The sequence below is a fragment of the Heterobasidion irregulare genome, assembly GCF_000320585.1.
Source record: "Heterobasidion irregulare TC 32-1 unplaced genomic scaffold scaffold_10, whole genome shotgun sequence".
Taxonomy (NCBI): domain Eukaryota; kingdom Fungi; phylum Basidiomycota; class Agaricomycetes; order Russulales; family Bondarzewiaceae; genus Heterobasidion; species Heterobasidion irregulare.
The window spans coordinates 1784067-1802365 of record NW_009258206.1 but is presented as its reverse complement, the minus strand read 5'-3'; the positions used below and the strand labels follow the sequence as shown (position 1 = coordinate 1802365).

Sequence of the window (18299 nt, the reverse complement as noted above, 5' to 3'; positions counted from 1 at the left end):
CTATTTTATACCGACCGCGTTGACAAGGTCGGACCGGAGACGTTCGATCGTCGACAAAATTCCCCTTGAGAATGGAACAGCTGACCCTATCGAAGTTGCAATCATATCGGCAGAGGTATTCGTGTCACAAAAATACTAGAGACATCCAACCTTCACGTTCCGGCCACCGGAATGCGACAGGAGTTTGGAGACGGCCACTCAATGATGCAGTGACACCGATGAATATCACAAGTTGGGATAGAGTGAATATACGTAGCATATTCGTCGATTTAGAGATAAATGGAGAATTCATTAGATGTCGTGCCACACTCTGCGTATCGTGGAGACTCCATCGGCTGCGATTGACTAGTAAAATCAGAGATAACACGCAAAGCGCGGAGAGCTTGAGTTCCATCCAACTGCTGCTCATTGAGTTTCGTGTCATCGCTGAGTACCGTATACACTCACCGCAATGCCAACAATCCAGGAGATGATCAGGATCGCTGTGACGCCATTCATTTAGAAATCACAAGCTGCCGAAGCTGAGCCGTATACATACTATTTTTTCTTGATGCTCAAAAGTCGTGAATAGTGTGTTCCCCAAAATGATACTGTATATGTTTCAGAAGGGAAACAAACATCAACATGACTGGCCGCCTGACCTTCATGATTGGGCTCATGTATATCCGCCTCGTTCTATTTCAAGGCCATCAGAAAACGACAGAAGAACGAGAGGCATGATCTTACTTGGTAAGCTGCATCTGGGGTGATTTGCCTAACATAGTCTATAGCTTTGGTCAAGTTGGCGTACGCATGTTTTTTGAAGTCGACTGTAGAGTTCCAGTACCATGTCTGAATAAGTGTCACGTGGTAAATCGAATCCCTCCAAGCCTCTGTGACACTCGTTGTGTTATCGCCGGGGAAAGACGTTGGAGGAGATATGAGCATGCGAAGACTTGGTGCAATTGCATGTGCATTGAGCAGTGCGTCGAGAAGTTCTGCTTTGGATGTGTTGGTTGCAAAGTTATTGCGGGGCACCAAGCGTGATCCTAGAGCCAAATTGTCTCCAACGGTCTATGTATATTTTTTCGTCATCAGTTGAATGCACGTCAAGTGAGGATTTTCAGATAGACGTACTGAGGACTTGACGTTGGCAAATGCTTGAAAGAAGGAATAGTAACTCGGAAACTCGGCCACAACAACTGAAGCACCCGTAACTCCAGCATTCGTTACATTTTGACCAAATTCTATTAGGGGCTTCATGGCTTCTGTCGCTGCCGTCTTGTTCAATGTTGGCGAGACATAGATAACAGATTCTCCATTGACGAATCCGCCCCACCCTTGATCCGCCCAAGTGATAGCGTGGTCTATGAGGAGCGTCCAAAGGGTGGTAGTAAGAGTGATGTTCGGGTTAGCCCAAGATATGATGACCGCTTGGAGTGTCACTCGAGGTGATGCTAACATGGTACTTTCAAGCACCACTCCAAAAGTCCCACCACCACCTTCCCACAGAGAAATTAACTGATTAACAAGGGTCGTTGTAGGGAAATGGCATCATTCACGTACCGCCACGAAGAGCGAAAAATAAATCTTCGTTTTGACACTCATTTGCAGTCACATATTTGCCATCAGGGGTGACCAATCTGAATTGAAGCTAGACAATATCATGAGACAATGGATAATCCACTCCCTATGATAAGGCTTACCACCCGATCTACCCCTAATCCCATGGTATTTGACAGGGCACTGTGGCCGCCACCCTATTCATGTGTATGAGGATCAAACGTACTGGTATTTGGCAAGACTGACCTGAACCCAACCGCCAGAGACGCCAACGCCTCTATCACTCCCTGTCGTTGTATGATTTTCAATGCATCAATCCAAAGTCGGGAAAAGCGAACTTACCACCGACTAAAGTGATATTGTGCGCTTCAGCAAAAACATAAGCTTCTTCCCACTGGACTCCTGCCTGTTTGTTCCGTCAAGACGGCATGATTTAATATAGCTAGTTTGGATCGCGGACGCACCCCGAAGGTCACACCAGGATTTGCTTGACTACAGCCATCGGCGACGAAATTTGGGTTATACGTGATCTATATTTTGTCATTTTTTTGTCGTCCGGCAAAGCATAAAAATAACGATGCATACATTCTGAAGATTGTGCGTCTGCGGTAAAACAATATGACAATGAGTTGTTCGAATTTAGACTTCACGCGATGACCACGGACCCACAAAGCCAAAGTGTTTGGCGCGCTACTGCGGCCCTTGTAATCGTGCTACGACCCTTGGCTAAGCGATTTTCCATTAAGACTATAAGAAGTGCCTACACCTGTATTCTTGATAATCAGAGGTGTCTTCGTCACCTTTGAGAAGTTGAAGGCAGCACTAACGTCTTGTGGTCTCCGAACGTCGATCTATACGAAGGATGTATCATTCAATTTCTTTGCCTCAATATGAGAACAAAGCGACCTACATAATAAGGCGATATGCTGCCTGCGCGACACGCGTTCGGGGCTAGCGTGGGGACTGAACTGTTGATGTTCGTCCAGTCTAGGAGACACTGATCCCCAGCTATGGCTTCACAAGCTTCCCAATTAGTGTTAGTATAAGACCCAAAGAACTCGGCCCTGAACGCTGAAAGAAAAATATTAGGTGAGAAAGCCATGCAGAGTCGGAAGCGAACGTACTGTCATTAGCGTTTCCTGCACGGAGAGATTCACATTCTGCTGAGTCAAAGTCTTCGAAGCATGGCTTTGAGTAAGGTTCGCCTTCGTAGAGCCTTCCCTGGACCTGTGTACTGAGAACTTCTAATGCTAGCGTCTGAGAGCGGGGAATGCCAGTCGCAAGAGCGTAGCGTCCAAATAGGAGGGTGCTGATAGCTGAGAACCGGATCATGGCAAAGCGGGTAACACAAGTGTCCGCAAATTTAGAAGGGTGGAGTCTATATACGTCAGGCTACGGGCGCTTGTGCTTGTTCCGTGAAAAGAAACACATCAATATCAACCGACAATCAAGCTAGATGTCATTCGAATGATGGAAGTAAGCAAGTGAGGTACAAAGACCGAGAAGGGCGTACCTCGACGACAAATCATCCGGTCCGGAACGACAATCTCTTGCGAAACATCGGTCTTATAAGTTCTTCAGTCACTGCAAGGTTTTAAAACTGGATTGCGTTGAAATATTTTTCAAATATCAGCTTGGCTAGACTGCAGACATCGGAGACGACAGTATCGTAGTGCTTTATCAACGCTGAAAGATCTTCAAGTGTGATGCAGACTCGACCAAAGACTATAGGTCTGGGTGCTAGTATGAGGTCAGATGCGACCCTGCAATAAAAGCACGCAGTCCTTCAGCGCTGGAAACAGGAACAATGACGACAGGTGGGTGCCTTACAGTAAGTATCTATAAACATCCGGATCAATGCAACGGATGCCTATAGGTGCCCGCCCTTCACCTCCGCCTGCCTTCTAAGCCATCCGACCCGTAAATGTGAGAAGTAAAAGGGCTCATAGCCGTTAGTATACATTGCGATTCCAATTCTGACCTTTCATATGACACCAACATCACCCACGCCACATATTCATAGACATCTCAGCCCTATAGTGCCACGCTCTCTAGCTTTTCTCTGAGAATTCTGCCTCGATCAGCCATCCTGTCGGCTTCGAAATAACATCCTTTCAACCACCGATTTGTCTCTTCGCCGCCCGCGCCTTCCTCAGCCTCCATAAATGCCGTCCTTGCATGCAAGACTCTCCGATTATCGAATATGACCACATCACCCTCCTTCAGTGTATACTCGAACCTAGCCTCTGGACCCTCCATCAAGTTACTGAAGCGCTCCAGGGCCGTGTAGAATCCAGGTGGCGTGTCGCGTGGTAATGGAGCCTGGAACGGAGGCGAGTAATTGATGTACGAAATCTCGTTGCCCAAAGGAGAGTGCTGGATGGTGGGATGGTTGTAGTGCAGGTGATGCCCATCGTTGATATAGTGGAAGGACACGGGAGTGGAAGACAAGATCGAAAAAGCAGTTGGGTCAATCTGTCGAAGCGCTTTTGCCGCATGGAGAGAATCGACGAAGATGGATGTGCCTCCCTTGACCCTGTTGCGAATACAGTGGAGGATTTGATACCGTGGCGGATGTTCAAAATACCTGAATGATACGCGGCACTGAAGTTAGCGAGGCAGGGCAAGCGAATCTGAGAAATGAGTTTGAAAGTACAGTATGAGGAGCAGATGTGATGCTGAAGGGGATCAGATGCGATGAAGCGAATTGAAACTGTCTCAACGCGAAGAAAAGGAAGAGGCACATACGAGAGATCCGTGTGCAATCCCAGGAAGAGATTGGTATACGCGATATTGCGGCTATTCACAATGTTTTTGACATCCCATGTCTCCCCATAGAAAGTCGACCTCAATTGTCCAAACGTATCTGCCACCCGCCTGACCTCACAACGCTCATCTGATGTCTCCGTATTCGGTACACCGGTCAAGAAAAGTAAACCATACTTCGATAGCTGGGTTATAGCATCGAGCAGGCCGACATCGGAACGCAGCGAGCCGTAGCTCAAGAATAGATCCGAAGACTGAGAGATCGATTTTGCGTTCCACGACTGCTTGTGGACATCCTTGTGGAAGGTGTTCAGTCTCTCGGATGAGGCGTAGCGTTCAAGGAATGCGGAAGGATAGAACGAGGTATGCCCGCTTGTCCATTTGATGTGTACGCCATCCTGCCCGGCGCGAACACCCTCTTTAGCAGGGGCGACATTGTAGGGAATATCCGAAGTGCGATGGAGCTTCTGACGTGTGGAAGGATGAACACATGACGGGCATTGACAAGAATCCCGTAGCCATTGATAGGAGAAGGATGTGTTGAGAGACGGGATCGCGAGGGAGTTTTCACCAGCGGTCGCGGTGAGAGTAGAGGTGAAACGTGCGGCGATCGGCCAAGCGGGACTCAAACTCCTCTTCAGCCCCGGAAGCAACCTAAGAGCCATCGAGGACAAATTTGCAGTTGGGTGGCTAGGTAAGAGCAAGCTGGTCTACCGTCGTTGTCTGAAGGAGCAGCGGCGAGCCGGCGAGGTCTAGCTTGAGGTCTGCTGAACAGGTGGAGACTTTCACCTGATATCGATGGTTATTTGACGGCCAACGAAACCCTCTCAGGCTGCGCGCACAATGAGAATTAATAGCACTCATACAGGAAACACGGATAATTTTCGAAGATGGACCTGGGAATACCAGGCCACCCCATGACGCTACATGTAATTCTAGAGCAATAGATAGCCCGGAAGTGTGAGTCAACGTCTATATATAACCGTTCTTTTCAGAGAAGGTACCGTATCGACGGGTTACTGACAACCATGTGCCTCAAAGCTAGGAACACATTCCACTGACAGTCCACAGGCCAGCATCTGGCATACGGATCTATTTGGACTTAGGTATGACAATAGGCAGTCGAATAGAAGACCGCCCTAAGCTATATCATTGCTTTCAAGACGATAGAGGAGCAGCAGCGGTATTAGTACATAGATCACGCAGAGAACAACAGCAGGGCGACGAGAGCAGCGAAAACAGCTAGAATCCACTTTCCAAAGTCCGACCAGAAGCTGTTGACCTCGAATCCGCTGTGTGGGGGATCGAACGAGACAGTGATAGAATATATCTGTCCGGGCCGCAGATTGTCGACCAAGATAAACAGGGTCTGCCTATCTTCGTCGTAGACATACTTATCCTCTGTCATTAGCCCGCGGATGGTCATTCTCCGTCCTTTGACGAGCATGGATGGTACGAAAATTTCGGTCTCGCGAGCGGTGATGGCGGGATGGCCGTAGACAGGAGGGAAATGAATGCTGCCAGAGCTTGGGCGAACGTCGTCTGCCGGCGGGGGTCCCGTGAGCGGCACGGCCCAATCGTATGTGAACGTGCCCGTGGACATTTCGTACTCGAAATGCACAGGGATGCCGGCAGTCTTGGCGGGATACGGCCGTACCACGGACTCGAGGATTCGACCTCCTTTGTCCAATCCCTCAGAGTTCTGTTCAAATGAGAGCTCTGAGGCGGACAGGGAGCGCGAGCGGCTGAACCAAGAGAAGTTTTCGCCATTCCAGTTGTCGCCTTTGACGTCGTCGTTGTCAGGATTGTAATTCCACAGCCTGAGCGAAATCAGCAAACGTCGGGAGCGGGTCATATCGGAGGGAGAACTCACGTAAATCCAACGAGTGATCGCTCGAGGCCCGTGATCATGGCATCCATCATGCGCCTTTGCCACTTGAAATCGTTTGTTTTGAATCCCTCGCCCTTGCTGTGAACCCGTCTCCCATGTGAGTCACAGACCGTCTGGATCTCGAGTTGAGGACGTACTTCAAATCCATTGGTACACCGCACTCGCCGATGATCACAGGTTTTTCGCCTAGCACTTTGTATCCAGCCTCAACGATGTTGCGTATTTGCAATGAGAAGTTGTCTCGAGCTCCGCGGTGTCCCCAATAAAATGCCCTCAAGGGGAACATCCCCTGCAATAATCGATCAGAAATGATGACATTATCGGGACAAAACACACTCACCCGCGACAAGCCTTGCACGTTGACACTGAACTCACCGTATGCCTTCGCAAACAAAGTATTCAAGCAATACCTAGCGCAAAAAGTAAGTATGCCATTTATTGTCGTGGCGTATGGTGGGCAAACCAATGTGGAGCGTAAACCATGTTGGCGGGTTGCTGGTCGGGAGTCCAAGAAGATGGACAAAACTAGAGTGATTGATGAGTCTGCTGAGATGTGGCATGAGATGGATGGGAAGGACTGACTTCGTTGGGTATAGGTTCCAAAAATACCATCTTTTCGCTGAGAGATGCACTCCGCACTCTGTTCGTCCATTGATTGATAAAGGGATAATAAAAATCAGTGTACCAATCAACCTTGTACAGGGAAGTTGTCATTGACTGTAGTCGATATCGCCACTCTGGTACTCACCTTCTTTCCCGTCATCGGCTCCTTGACGAAATAGTTTTCCCTTAGAACGATGCCATCTTTCTTCTTAGCATCGTAACCCCACACTCCGTGCATCTCCCATATACATTTGCCGCCTGTCGGTCCATCGGCGCGCCATGCCTTTCGGCTCGCAGAATTCAGAACACTGTTGGAGGTCAGACGAGTCGGCATTGGGAAAGAGCGAGTCCAATGCCCGACAGTGGTTGGATATCCTGAGCCTAACAAAAATGATTGGAGAGCGGAGGCTGGATGTGATAATTGAGTTTAGGCGAGGATACATATCAACATTAATACTCACGGACGTGAGATAGATGCAGGTCTGTGTTATAGTCGAATTCGTGTAACGAGGGGAGATTGATATATCCTCTATGAGGTTCGTTCATCAACTATCAGATGAAAGATCAGCGTGCAGCGTGCGCGTGAGGACACATTCTCTTACTTCGAAGCCAATCACACCGTCCAGATCTCCAACAGTGCGCGCAACGGTCTCCCACATATCTAAAAATGCGTTCTGCAAGAATTGCTGTACGGACATCTCTTTACCGTCTTTGGACTTCACACGCAGCTTGGGCGCAAAAGTGTCGCCGGCCCAGAAACAGGTTCTTTGTCGCCGGGTCAGCAATGCCAAATAATAATTATGAGAACTCACGCCATGGTCGCTGCGGCCAACTTCTGATACCCACATGGCCAGATGCCGCGCTCAGCTTCAGTGTGGCCTCCACCTTTGACACCCAAGAGCCACGCAGCGCCAGATTCCTCAAGGGCATGAAGGTCAAATCCAACCGCTTCCAGTGTCCACGCCGGAGCGCCAGAGCCTCCAGAATAACGAGACCATACGTCTTGGTGCAAAGAGACGAATGCAGTCATCCCGTAATATGGGAGAAGAATGAGAATGCTACGAAGGTAGTCTAAGTATTCTTGATCGTAAATTCCACTGCAGTGAATCCAAGAGAGTCAGATGAAGCATAGGCAACTCGATGTGTATATTGACTTACGGCCCTGCATGTTCAACCGCTTCCCAGGTGACGAGGAAGCGCACTTTGTAACAAACATTCAACCAGACGTTCGATCACATGGGAACAAGCATACCGAAAGTCAATCCCCATCTCCTCAGCCTTGACAGATGTTCATGGACCTCCTCTAAAGGAAATGGCCTTCCAACAAATGTCACGGTTTCGTGGTTCGCAGGAAAGATGTCGTGGTCGTGATTAACTGGACTTGAGAGGAAATCAATTTCACTACACATACATGACTATACAGTACGCACGTCTTGGAAGATCCTCCAAGATTCACACCCCTTAGCCCGCACACCCGTCCGTACGCGTCAACGAAGTGGCGACCATGGATTTGTAACTTTCCTCCGACGCCCGAGGAGGACCAATCATGCGCGTAAGATGGTGTCGAGCCAACAGCATAAGAAAGGTCGTTGGAAAGATGTTGCTGTGTCGATGACAGGCTTTGAATACCTGAAGTCGACCGAGATGGGTGTGATGACTGACCTCTGGTATTGATGGCCTCCCTGTGGGTATACTAGGAGCAATGTCGGAAATAGGGCTTCTCTCATTCAAGGTTTGAGAGGTTTCTGGTCCTACCAAGATGAACGATGCTTCGGAAGGAGTGACGGAGGTCATGGCCAGGATATCTGGGGTAGTCCACAAGGCTTCACGAGTCCACGAGTCCACAAGGCGGATGAGAGGATGCACGAAAGTGCACGTGGGACGTCGTCTCGCTGTTTCAGGACCTTTTGCTAGATAACTCGTCGTCCTGAGGGACAGGGTTGGTTCAAAACTAACGAGGTTATAGTGCGTGATAGAGCTTAGAGGCTCGCAGAGTCTGCACAGATACTAATCATTAATTATCGGTACCGTCGTCGGTACTGGCAAGAGTTGGCCATGGCATGCGTGACCAAGCGGCATGAACGCGTGATCCAGAGAACTAGAGGGCGACGCCCTGCGACAACTTATTTCTTTCCTTGTCACCACAGGCATCCAGTCTCTTCAACCTATCCAATCCGCTTTCTCTTCTGCATGTGATTACTACTAGTAGACTCATCTTTCAAACGGAGAGAAAGACTGTAGTCAGTCACTATGTCTTCTCTCATCTGATCGCAGCTCATGTTTCGCAGTGTAATTAAGATACGCTATCATATACCATCCTTCATAATTGAGCGTGAAAGACTGTCTGATGCTCGAACATATGTACGATAAGAATATGTCATTGTCAAGGATCATCGATATTATATATTGACCTTGAGAGAGGGTCCTTGAGATATTCTATGGTACGCTAAATTTTCTTGTATACGGGTTCTGTGACTCATATCTGGATGCCTTCCGAAAGAGCCTACCGAGTACAGTGGACTGAGCAGCGAGTGCATGTTCGCGAGACAGAATCCTGGTTCGATTCTCGTCGTTAGGATGTTACCGCTCAAACATGACCCATTGAACATGGACGATTCAGTGCGCATCTCATGTGATGCCCTTTTCGTCTTCTCTGAATCATATCTATCTCAAAACCGAAGAGAAGGAGCGACTGTCATTCTTATTCGATTAGAAGCCCCCGACAAGCCTCCAGGCCCTAGGCCTCGTTCCATATAAGTATCAAGGGAACTTCTAACTCCTTTCCTGAACATTTGTTTATGCCTTTTCGTCGAACAAGAGACATACAAATGGATCGAGGATTCCTCTTCACCCCTTAAAGGTGGACCATATCCGTATTCGTTCGGGATAGGTCCGATATGTGTCTTCCGTTCAAAGCTACTGATAAAAAAATCCTGCTTCTGCTGTATAAGCTCTCGTTCGCTTGTTTGGCGCTCTGTTCTTTATCGTCTCTCCGCAACCACCCTGTGTCACCGATGGATGCGATACCAATGCTCAGTCACTACGCTTTTGGAACTCCCTCGGACGCTGACGTCCGGGAAGTTGCAAAACAGACCGTTGCCATCCTTAAGGGATACGGGCTTTCCTGCTGTTTCGTGGGCAGCGTCGCTTCAGTGTTGTGGGGTGCGAGTAGAACTCCCAACGCAAGTGTCCGAGCTCCTTGACTTCATCTCGCTGACCACAGCACTTTTATGATACAGGACGTCGATGTTGTCGTGATGAGTACGGCTTATGAGCAGGAAGAACTAAAGCGGCGCATTGTCGCTCGCGATTCTACCTACTACCTTGTTCCCTCTAAAAACTGGCGCAACACCTACAAGGTGCTATGGAAGCGCATTCCAGGGCGGCTCAGTGTTAGCTGTAAGGTCGACATCCTCGTTCCTCCCGTGATGAACATCCCATTTGTGGACGCTAGTCGCATCATGTGGTCATCCAAAATCCCAATAATGCCGCTCTTTGCACATTTGTTGCTGAAGCTACAGGCTTGGCAAGACCACCGTGATGCAACCTTTCGCCGACCAGACCTCCGAGCAAAGCAGTATGTGGATGTTAAAGATATTGGGGAGTTATTGGTTATAGCGGTGAGGGAAAATGTCACATTGAATGGAGAAAGATGGCTACCGAAAACGTTTTTGGGGGCGGCAGAGAGACGTGTAATGTTGTATATTACGGAATATCCTGCGTCTCGAGTGGCTTGGGAAAAGCTTGGGTTCAAGGTAAGGATGCCATTATGGAACCGATTCTACTGTATCGCTCACATACCTGCGGTGATAGTTGTTATGAGATTGTAAATTGTTTACGTGCACCTTTATCTCGTGCGCCACAATATATGCTATGTCCTAATAAACACTAACTAGCCAGTCCAAGATGACTATACATTTCGGAACTTTCGCGAAGAAAATAACCCAAACATATGTCGCTGTCCTATAGACTCATCGGGTGAAGATATTGAATCGGTGATGACTACACGAAGGAACTGCCTATGATGACAGAAACATTCGAAAACAGAGAAACTTTTTGCACCCATGTCATGAAGAAGAAAGTTTCTAATACCAAGGCAAAAAGCAACCACCCGACCACAACATAGAGATTAGTTTGGCGGTGGATAGTGGTCTCTAGATTGGTTACGCGATCGTGGATGGCAACAAGCAAGTCTTCGGATTTGGGCCCCATTTGACAACGAATGATAGAGTGTGTTGACTTATGATAGTGACGGGTACTGAAAAGCCTCGCATAGCGAGAAGCCTCTTGGCAGTCCGACGAGTATGGCTTATCGAATTTCTTGTCCGCATAGACAAGGGTGAGGTCGATGGTAGAATCACAGGAGTCGCAAATGAATAAATCATCTAATCAATGCTGTCAGATGTGGTATGGAAATTGGGACAGACACAAACCATGGCAGTCGACACAGTACCAGAATGTAAGATCGAATGGTCGCCGGCAAAAACGACAAGCTGGCCTTGAAGGTGGCCCATCTGAATTTTCCAACGATCGGGGTTGTCCCCCTTCTGCGTTCATGCAAAACATCTCGATTTTCTTCCAAGAATCTTCTGCGCTTGCAAAGAGCAGCGGTAAAACAGGTCCAGGGATGAAAGCACGAATTTTGACGACACGGTGAGTCGGTTCATGCGAGCCAACTAGGTCTGGACGCTGCGTCATGGTGACACATGAATTGATGCAAGCCTTCGACTGGCAGAGAGCGATATAATTGAAGGGCTCTGACTCCTTGGTCTTGCAATCTAAGCAAATTGTGCAAGCTTCGGTGATTCGCCCTCCACAACAGTCGCACTTGTGATTTCTGTACGATCGTGGTTCAGAGCAAGAATCGGAATAAAGATAGCAGAACTTACACATGCACAAACATTGTGTCTCGGATATAGCGTGCTCTGAAGGTATAGAAGCACGCATCGGTAGAAATAAACTCCCGTGCGCATTTGCCCAGCTCGTCAAAATTATCCCGTTTCCGAAAAGTCTCCCAGTCGATGTAGAGGGAGATGTACCTTTGTCGGTTGTCGCGACGACCTTTGAAGTACGACCAGGTCCATGATTCTCTTCGAACGGCATCCAAAACAGCCTGTGTGGCGAAGATCCACCTAGCTCGCGCTCTACGAGTCACCAGATCGTGCGGGCTAGGATAGAATCGAAAGGATTCAGGAGCCATCCGCTTGTAGACGGCAGACCCTCCCAAAGAAGGTGATGATTCGGATAGTTCAGGAGAATAACCCCATATCCCAGATATTGTTTGAGTATCAGGGATGAATTGTCCCGTGAAGAAGGATGTTTTCCACGGAGAGGGAAAAGACAGCTTGAAATTCACGGCTAAGTGCCTCCTCTCACTATCCCATTCTGCGGAAGCATGCACCGGGAAGAAACCGGGGTTTGTCCACCCGCTACCTTTGATTTCTCCTGGACCTGTTCCGAGCCTCAGTTGTATGGTTATCATTGAAGTGATTCCTACGCGACTAGAACCGTTGATGTCAAATGCCATACCACGTTTGTCATATGCGAGACAGTGCCAGATACCGCATCTAGAAGGATTGAGCTTGACAATACTTCATATGAAAGGTTCACATACATATCGTCGAGGTCTGATCCTGCCTGAGGCGGGCTAGAGCCGCCAGAAATTGTGGTATTGCTGTACAGCTGCCGGGCAAGCGCTAGCTCGTCTGGCGGGACAGACCAATTATCCTTCGCCTGACTTCCGGAAAATAGGCTTCTAGTGCTCGATATATCCTTGATAAATTTAATTTCCGGTATCTTCGCGCTGTCATTGATACACTGGAACTGTGGGACTTCAATATATGTAAAAGGCATACCGAAAAAAACATACTGACAATGCCACAAGCAAAATGTCTGAAACGTTCCCTCGGATCCATTGCCTGCTGCAGCAGCCAGCTGTCTACGTCAAATCAGTCTCACAGTAGACGATCTCGATTGAAACAAGCTCACCGCACAGCAAGTCGACACGAAGTTTGACTGCAGACATAATACCTGTGATACTTCTTGTACCGCAGGCTAATTCCTTGTCAGAAACAACTTGTTTATTGGCTAACTTGATGATCTGGTGATAGTGCGCGATGACAAGATACAACAGAGGGAAAAGTGTCTGGATTTGCATGATCATTGTGAGCATGTGGATGTAAGACAGACGCCGCCTACGTTCTCTATTCGCCCATGCCCAGTAACCAGTGGGAGCATTTCAGGACCGTCTATGACGTACTGCAAGGCAGCTAAATTGGCCTGAAGTCTCTGTTTTTCGCTGTCAGTAAATTGCTTGAACACTTCTGGGTTGCATCCGTCGAATGTGTCGGAATCGTTGAGTCCAGGAGCAGCGATTAGAGGATAGACCATTTCCCAAAGGGATTGTTGATACATATTGACGGATTGGCGGTTCACAGGAAGGATAGTTGGCAAGATGTGGGTCATATCGTCAATGATGTTCACGATCTTGTCCTTGTAATGTCTCGAAGACATTTTCCACCCTAATATTGTTTCGTCAGTCAGACAACCAAGGCAATGAATTTCTACTCACCAACGGCCCAAAAAGCAATCCAGTGGGGTAATCTGCACGGTCATGAGATGTAAGCTCAGAATCATCCGAAGTAAACCCACGCACTTCCAAGTCTGCGGACGAGTAGGAGACGAAGTGAATCGATTGATTTCCGCTATGGTGATCAATCCCGATGCATCGTCATCAAATGCCTCCATTATAGGCTGTAATCTTTTGACATTGATGTGGTTGACAGCCCAAGCATCTGGATGTCCACGCATATCGGCCGCGAAGTGATTGCCTTGAGAGAAAGATTTATCGAAAAAATGATCTCGTAAAGCTAGAATGAATTCCGTCGCCTTCACACTGTTGCCTCTCCATTGCTAATCCGCAACTATGAATGTTATACCAATTTAGCATGCAAACAACCCTTACCATAGTGTTCCATATGGTTTGAATGTCCTACATGAACGTAAAGTCAGTTGTGCGGATACAAACCATAATGGTGTAATTACTGGGTCAAATATCTTGCCACCTAGTCCCTTGAGTGCTGCGGCCATCAAAGCTGTCTGTTCGTCGATCCTTTCGAGTTGCTTGCGCTGAAGTGTTAGTTTGGCTTCAACGTGATTGGCATTTCTCTCGACAGTGGCCTTGATGTCCTCGAAAAGGCCCTTCTTGAGATCCTCGAAACTAGTTCGATAGTCTGCCTTGGTTGGCGAATTTTGGATCCAATCTTCAATGAGATCGCGCAGTGCACCATCGTCATGTTGATATGACTCAGGACCACCATGTGCCTTGATTTTGTCTAGAAGCTGGACTTGCTCTGGACTTGTGAGCTTCTTAAACCCCTCTGTGACTCTGGGGAATGAACGTCGGTCATCACATCAGAGTGCATCGAACTGAGATGACTGACTTATCGATGAGCCTATCGATTTTGTCCGATATTCTGGTAGCTTCAGTTGTGGTGAACACGAGTAGCAGGTGTTGGAACTTTGCACGGTGCTCTTGAAATATATCGACATATTTAGCAAGTTTGGATTCCCACGCTGAGCTGCGAAACACTCGCTCGAACGAGGTCAATCGCAAGTACGTGTCGCAGTCCTGAAAGCATCTGTAAATGTCGTCGGCTGCAACTTTGCTACGGGCTTTGATGGAATTCGCTGCAGCGTGGCCGCTGTTGATAGTCAAAGGTTGGTCGCGGACGTATTTGAGACTGCAGATACTGGTTAGAGAAGCGCCGCACACTGAACGAAAGCATGCACACCGCAGAATTGAGATCATCATATCCTGCATGGCACCAAATAAGATTGTGATTTTGTCGAGATTTTCATGCAGTCTTTTCACAAGATTGAAAACTGCCCGAAAGGCGATGACCACAACTGTTGCAAAAGTAAGATGCAGGCCATAAATAAGAGGGAGAAGCTCACCTTTTACAGCAGGATGTGCATCTGCAACAATGTCCAACGCTTCCATGATATGAGGAGAGTACCTTGAAAAGTATCGTTTGGCAATTTGGACCGCCCTGTTGTTGCTGGTCGAACTTGAGATCTCTGAAAGCATTGGCTCGAGCATATTTTCTTGCAGGAGCGCTTCGGCTTAGAGCATTGTGAGAGTCATACCCCGGGGTATAGTTATGAAAGCCTGACCAATGTCATCAAGACGCGAATACCAATGCTCATCTGACGGATGGATGTTATCGGATGGCAGGGCGTCGAGGGTGTCAGAGCCTTTATCGATGGCAACATCCATCATTCTAGAAAATCCGGTAGCAGTTCGAGAGGGAAGCACGGTTCGAGACCTCAGATGTTCGAGAGGCTGGATAGGTATGGCTGGAGATAGAGGGGGTGGATGAGGACGGGCGGTGACCTAGCGGACCCTTTTAACCGACGTGTTAGTTGTCCATTCGGGTTCCACAAGCCGGAATTTCTCAGCACATACATGAGCATATGCCATGCAGAAGGCTGCACCGAAACCTGCTATAAAGGGTTAGAAGATACGAGCGATGCCTCCGTACCTGTGGCAGGGTACAGGGCAGCTACGCAGTGGGTTAGGTCGAAAAGGGCCGATGAGAAAGTTGAGGAGCTGGAGCACAGGCGGTCCCAACATTGACCATGCATGACCATAGTGAGGGTTGAAAAGAAGGATTACAATTGGGTGGAACGTGGCTCATAGGATACTACATAGCAACATTAGAGCAAGGAGTCTTTGATCAACCATCTCCGATTCTACCTGCATAATGCTGGTTTCACACATAGGAGAGTGAACACGCACCGGATGCAGATATAGGAACACGGCGCATTGCACGTTGCAGGAACAGCATTCATTCTGAATGTATGGAAGAAGCAGCAAGACTTTGGCTGGCGGAGCCGCATACAAGCAGCCTTCCACCAACAGGATTTGAATGCCGCTCGTCTTGCGCATGTCTCGGAGCCTCAATGGTATCGGGATCAGATCGCGGCCTTCGTATATATGTCCACGAAGTGAACGCGTTCGTTATCGTGTGATGTTCTAACCGTAGAGGGTGGTTGAAGAATGTGTCCGGATGCAATTGCTGAAGGCCCGGAGCCAGGCGTAGATGCCCAACTATGACATAGAGACGATTCAGTGATACACGAAAGGTCGAAGTTGCAAGCATCCAAAAGGAGACAATAAAGTGTCCTCCGGCTTTGCCGAATGGGTGTGGAGAAAGCAAGGCAAACGCTTTCCAAAACACGAGGAGGAAGTATGTGCGAATGTGAAAGGTGAGGTAGGACTCTAGCCTGATCATCAGACGAAGGTCACGAAAACAGAGGATTTTGTTTGACTTAGTTGGGAATAGTATTCTTACCTTGAGAAACTAATTTGCTATGCCACGGCGAACAAGGACTCACCATGAGATACGCGATCGTAGATCAGTGTAGGGAATGATCGACCTGCTACACATGCGTCGCGCGTTGCGTACGTTCCGCGCCTCTCCCGAGCGGAAATGGGAAAGCAACGCCAAATCTGCGCATGCTTTCGGAGGCGATGAGTGTCCCTTCACAGGCGACAGATGTCGGTGTGTGTTTGATTCCTAACTACCGCCGCATCGATCGGGGGCAAGCACACTGCTTTCGTCCAACTTGAATCCACCTCTGGTCCAAGCTAATTTGAGTCCATGCTGTCTTCGTCAAGGACTCACGTATTATCATCTTCCTGTCCACAACGCATCATCGCCGGGTCCATCCAGTCACTTCGTCACCATCGTCCCTCGATTCATTCACCCTGTCCAATTGCATGCCCCTTCCCACCCGTTCGTCGCCTTGAGACTCCCGATTTTTTTCCCCACCGCGCCCCAAATCATGATCATAGTCTTGCGCGATCCGTCCGATATCACGTCGCAGCACGCGTGCCTCCGCGACAAGGTCGCCCCAGTGATCGATGTCGAGTCCACGGGCTTTATACAGTGCCTCGCGGCGCGCTGAGATGGAGCGGTCGAGAACCGACGAGTACGACACTTCACGGCCTTGGTAGAGGAACCTCGAATACGATGCGAGATATCAGTTGGGTGAGCGTCGGAAAATGGGATACATAAACTCACCAGAGGTAGCCGCAGATGACGGACGAGAGACCAGAGAGGTACGTAATCGGTTCCATGACATCCCTACAATAAACAAATCTGGTATTCACCTCTACCGCGCACGAGGAAAGATAAACGTATGCTCACCAGCCATAATCCCAAAAAGTGAGCCGCGCGACCCCGCCCCAATATACGACAAGCAGCCCAAACCCACCAACTGCCATCCTCCGCGCACCTCTGTGTGCTTCATGGTCGCACTCCTTCTTCAGACCCTCCATGTCCTTTAACTCTCTGGTGATAATCTCCAACCTGCGTCTCAAGAAGCGCGTCCGATCCGCAAACGTGGGTACTTCGACTGTGATCACAGTCTCGTCGAATACGTCCTCTGTATCATCCTTCTCATCACTATCGCCAGAATATTTGTGAACAGGTATAGTGATGTGGATGTCAAACTCGGTCGCGCGCGCAGCACTGCGTATGAAGTCACCGATGTCAGTCGCTTCGGACCATTGCATGTGGTGACCGTTTGCCGCCGAGCTGCGAAAAGAAACTTCGGGACGAGCAGGGGGGAACGATGACACGATAAGCTTGCTAACGTGGGTCAAAGGTTGGGACGGATGCAGTAGGAAAACAGTCGGTGGGGGGAATTTTGTCACGTAGTGATCTCTCTTGTGCTCGTTGCCTCTTGAGTTCCGTAATTTCAGGCTGATCTCACCCAAAGGAAGGATGAGCATGAACAGGTGAGATGATGTGGGCGAGAGCTTTCCTGATGAAAAAAAACACGTATTAATGGCGAACAAGGATATCGGCATCGCGAATGACATACCTCTCCCCTTCCCAAGGCCCTCCAGAGTATCTGCTGGCCCATCCAGCCCTCCCATCGTCGTTTGTCCGTCACCATTCTTCCATTTTGACGACGCGCCCGACTCTGCGAGGAAGCGCGCGTGCGCGACATCGACATTGTTGGAGCGCGATGGCCCCGTCGTCGAGAACAGTTTACATAATGTAAATGGCGGGTTAGTCGCGCGATGACTTGACCACAAGGCAGACCATGAGGGCAGATAGGATACTGCTGATGGGATTTGGAACATAAGGTGACGGCGGCAGCGCCATCATGGCGCTTGTTGCGTCGAGCATGCGGCAACTCATCAAGCTGCGACATCGACGTCATTGTGCTGGCTCAGTGGATACCGAGCATAATTACATAATTAAGTTGGACTCGAGACTTCGAATCTTGCTCCCAGCATGGAGCATGACCACACTTTTGTACTGCTTTTGTCGATACGCAAATGAACAACTTCATTTCAAAATGTAGACATGGATAGGTCCCCCTTGTTTTGACGAAATATATGGGTGGGTAGCTCGGTTGAAGACCGCAGCCCCGTCCGTGGAGATCGACAATAAGTCTGTAATCCACAGATTTGAGTCAA

The 18299-nt window shown here is 48.7% G+C and overlaps 6 protein-coding genes across 6 annotated transcripts; 1 reads left to right on the top strand and 5 right to left on the bottom strand.

Annotated features, from left to right (window-relative positions):
• Positions 1-354: 354 nt before the first annotated feature.
• HETIRDRAFT_421727 (uncharacterized protein) lies at positions 355-2874 on the bottom strand (the record flags this gene model as incomplete). The annotated part of the gene is made up of 16 exons (XM_009552800.1): positions 355-398; positions 448-482; positions 539-590; positions 642-675; positions 727-1053; positions 1117-1481; positions 1546-1633; positions 1686-1739; positions 1789-1829; positions 1885-1948; positions 2007-2072; positions 2128-2145; positions 2208-2255; positions 2307-2393; positions 2453-2613; positions 2667-2874. The coding sequence occupies 16 exons, from the start codon at positions 2872-2874 to the stop codon at positions 355-357; spliced, it is 1692 nt and encodes a 563-aa protein (XP_009551095.1).
• Positions 2875-3576: 702 nt separating this feature from the next.
• HETIRDRAFT_327285 (uncharacterized protein) lies at positions 3577-4973 on the bottom strand (the record flags this gene model as incomplete). Its single annotated transcript, XM_009552799.1, has 2 exons — positions 3577-4129; positions 4291-4973. The coding sequence occupies 2 exons, from the start codon at positions 4971-4973 to the stop codon at positions 3577-3579; spliced, it is 1236 nt and encodes a 411-aa protein (XP_009551094.1).
• Positions 4974-5406: 433 nt separating this feature from the next.
• Positions 5407-8596, bottom strand: HETIRDRAFT_156462 (glycoside hydrolase family 5 protein; the record flags this gene model as incomplete). Its single annotated transcript, XM_009552798.1, has 14 exons — positions 5407-6128; positions 6182-6277; positions 6337-6488; positions 6540-6609; positions 6663-6724; positions 6782-6892; positions 6948-7210; positions 7264-7351; positions 7405-7567; positions 7615-7899; positions 7961-8003; positions 8055-8182; positions 8233-8405; positions 8465-8596. 14 exons carry the CDS (start codon positions 8594-8596, stop codon positions 5507-5509), a joined length of 2388 nt encoding a protein of 795 aa, XP_009551093.1. The 3' UTR covers positions 5407-5506.
• Positions 8597-9816: 1220 nt separating this feature from the next.
• On the top strand, positions 9817-10624 carry HETIRDRAFT_429767 (uncharacterized protein; the record flags this gene model as incomplete). Its single annotated transcript, XM_009552797.1, has 3 exons — positions 9817-9936; positions 10042-10557; positions 10616-10624. The coding sequence occupies 3 exons, from the start codon at positions 9817-9819 to the stop codon at positions 10622-10624; spliced, it is 645 nt and encodes a 214-aa protein (XP_009551092.1).
• A 180-nt stretch (positions 10625-10804) lies between these two features.
• Positions 10805-14903, bottom strand: HETIRDRAFT_173738 (uncharacterized protein; the record flags this gene model as incomplete). The annotated part of the gene is made up of 14 exons (XM_009552796.1): positions 10805-11187; positions 11236-11639; positions 11692-12369; positions 12417-12625; positions 12676-12740; positions 12791-12947; positions 13001-13323; positions 13374-13405; positions 13458-13714; positions 13767-13793; positions 13847-14189; positions 14245-14544; positions 14596-14710; positions 14759-14903. The coding sequence occupies 14 exons, from the start codon at positions 14901-14903 to the stop codon at positions 10805-10807; spliced, it is 3438 nt and encodes a 1145-aa protein (XP_009551091.1).
• Positions 14904-16639: 1736 nt separating this feature from the next.
• Positions 16640-17834, bottom strand: HETIRDRAFT_245918 (uncharacterized protein; the record flags this gene model as incomplete). Its single annotated transcript, XM_009552795.1, has 4 exons — positions 16640-16829; positions 16891-16953; positions 17017-17635; positions 17696-17834. Coding segments are annotated over 4 exons (1011 nt in total), but the record flags the coding sequence as incomplete, so codon positions are not given.
• Between the last annotated feature and the right edge of the window lie 465 nt (positions 17835-18299).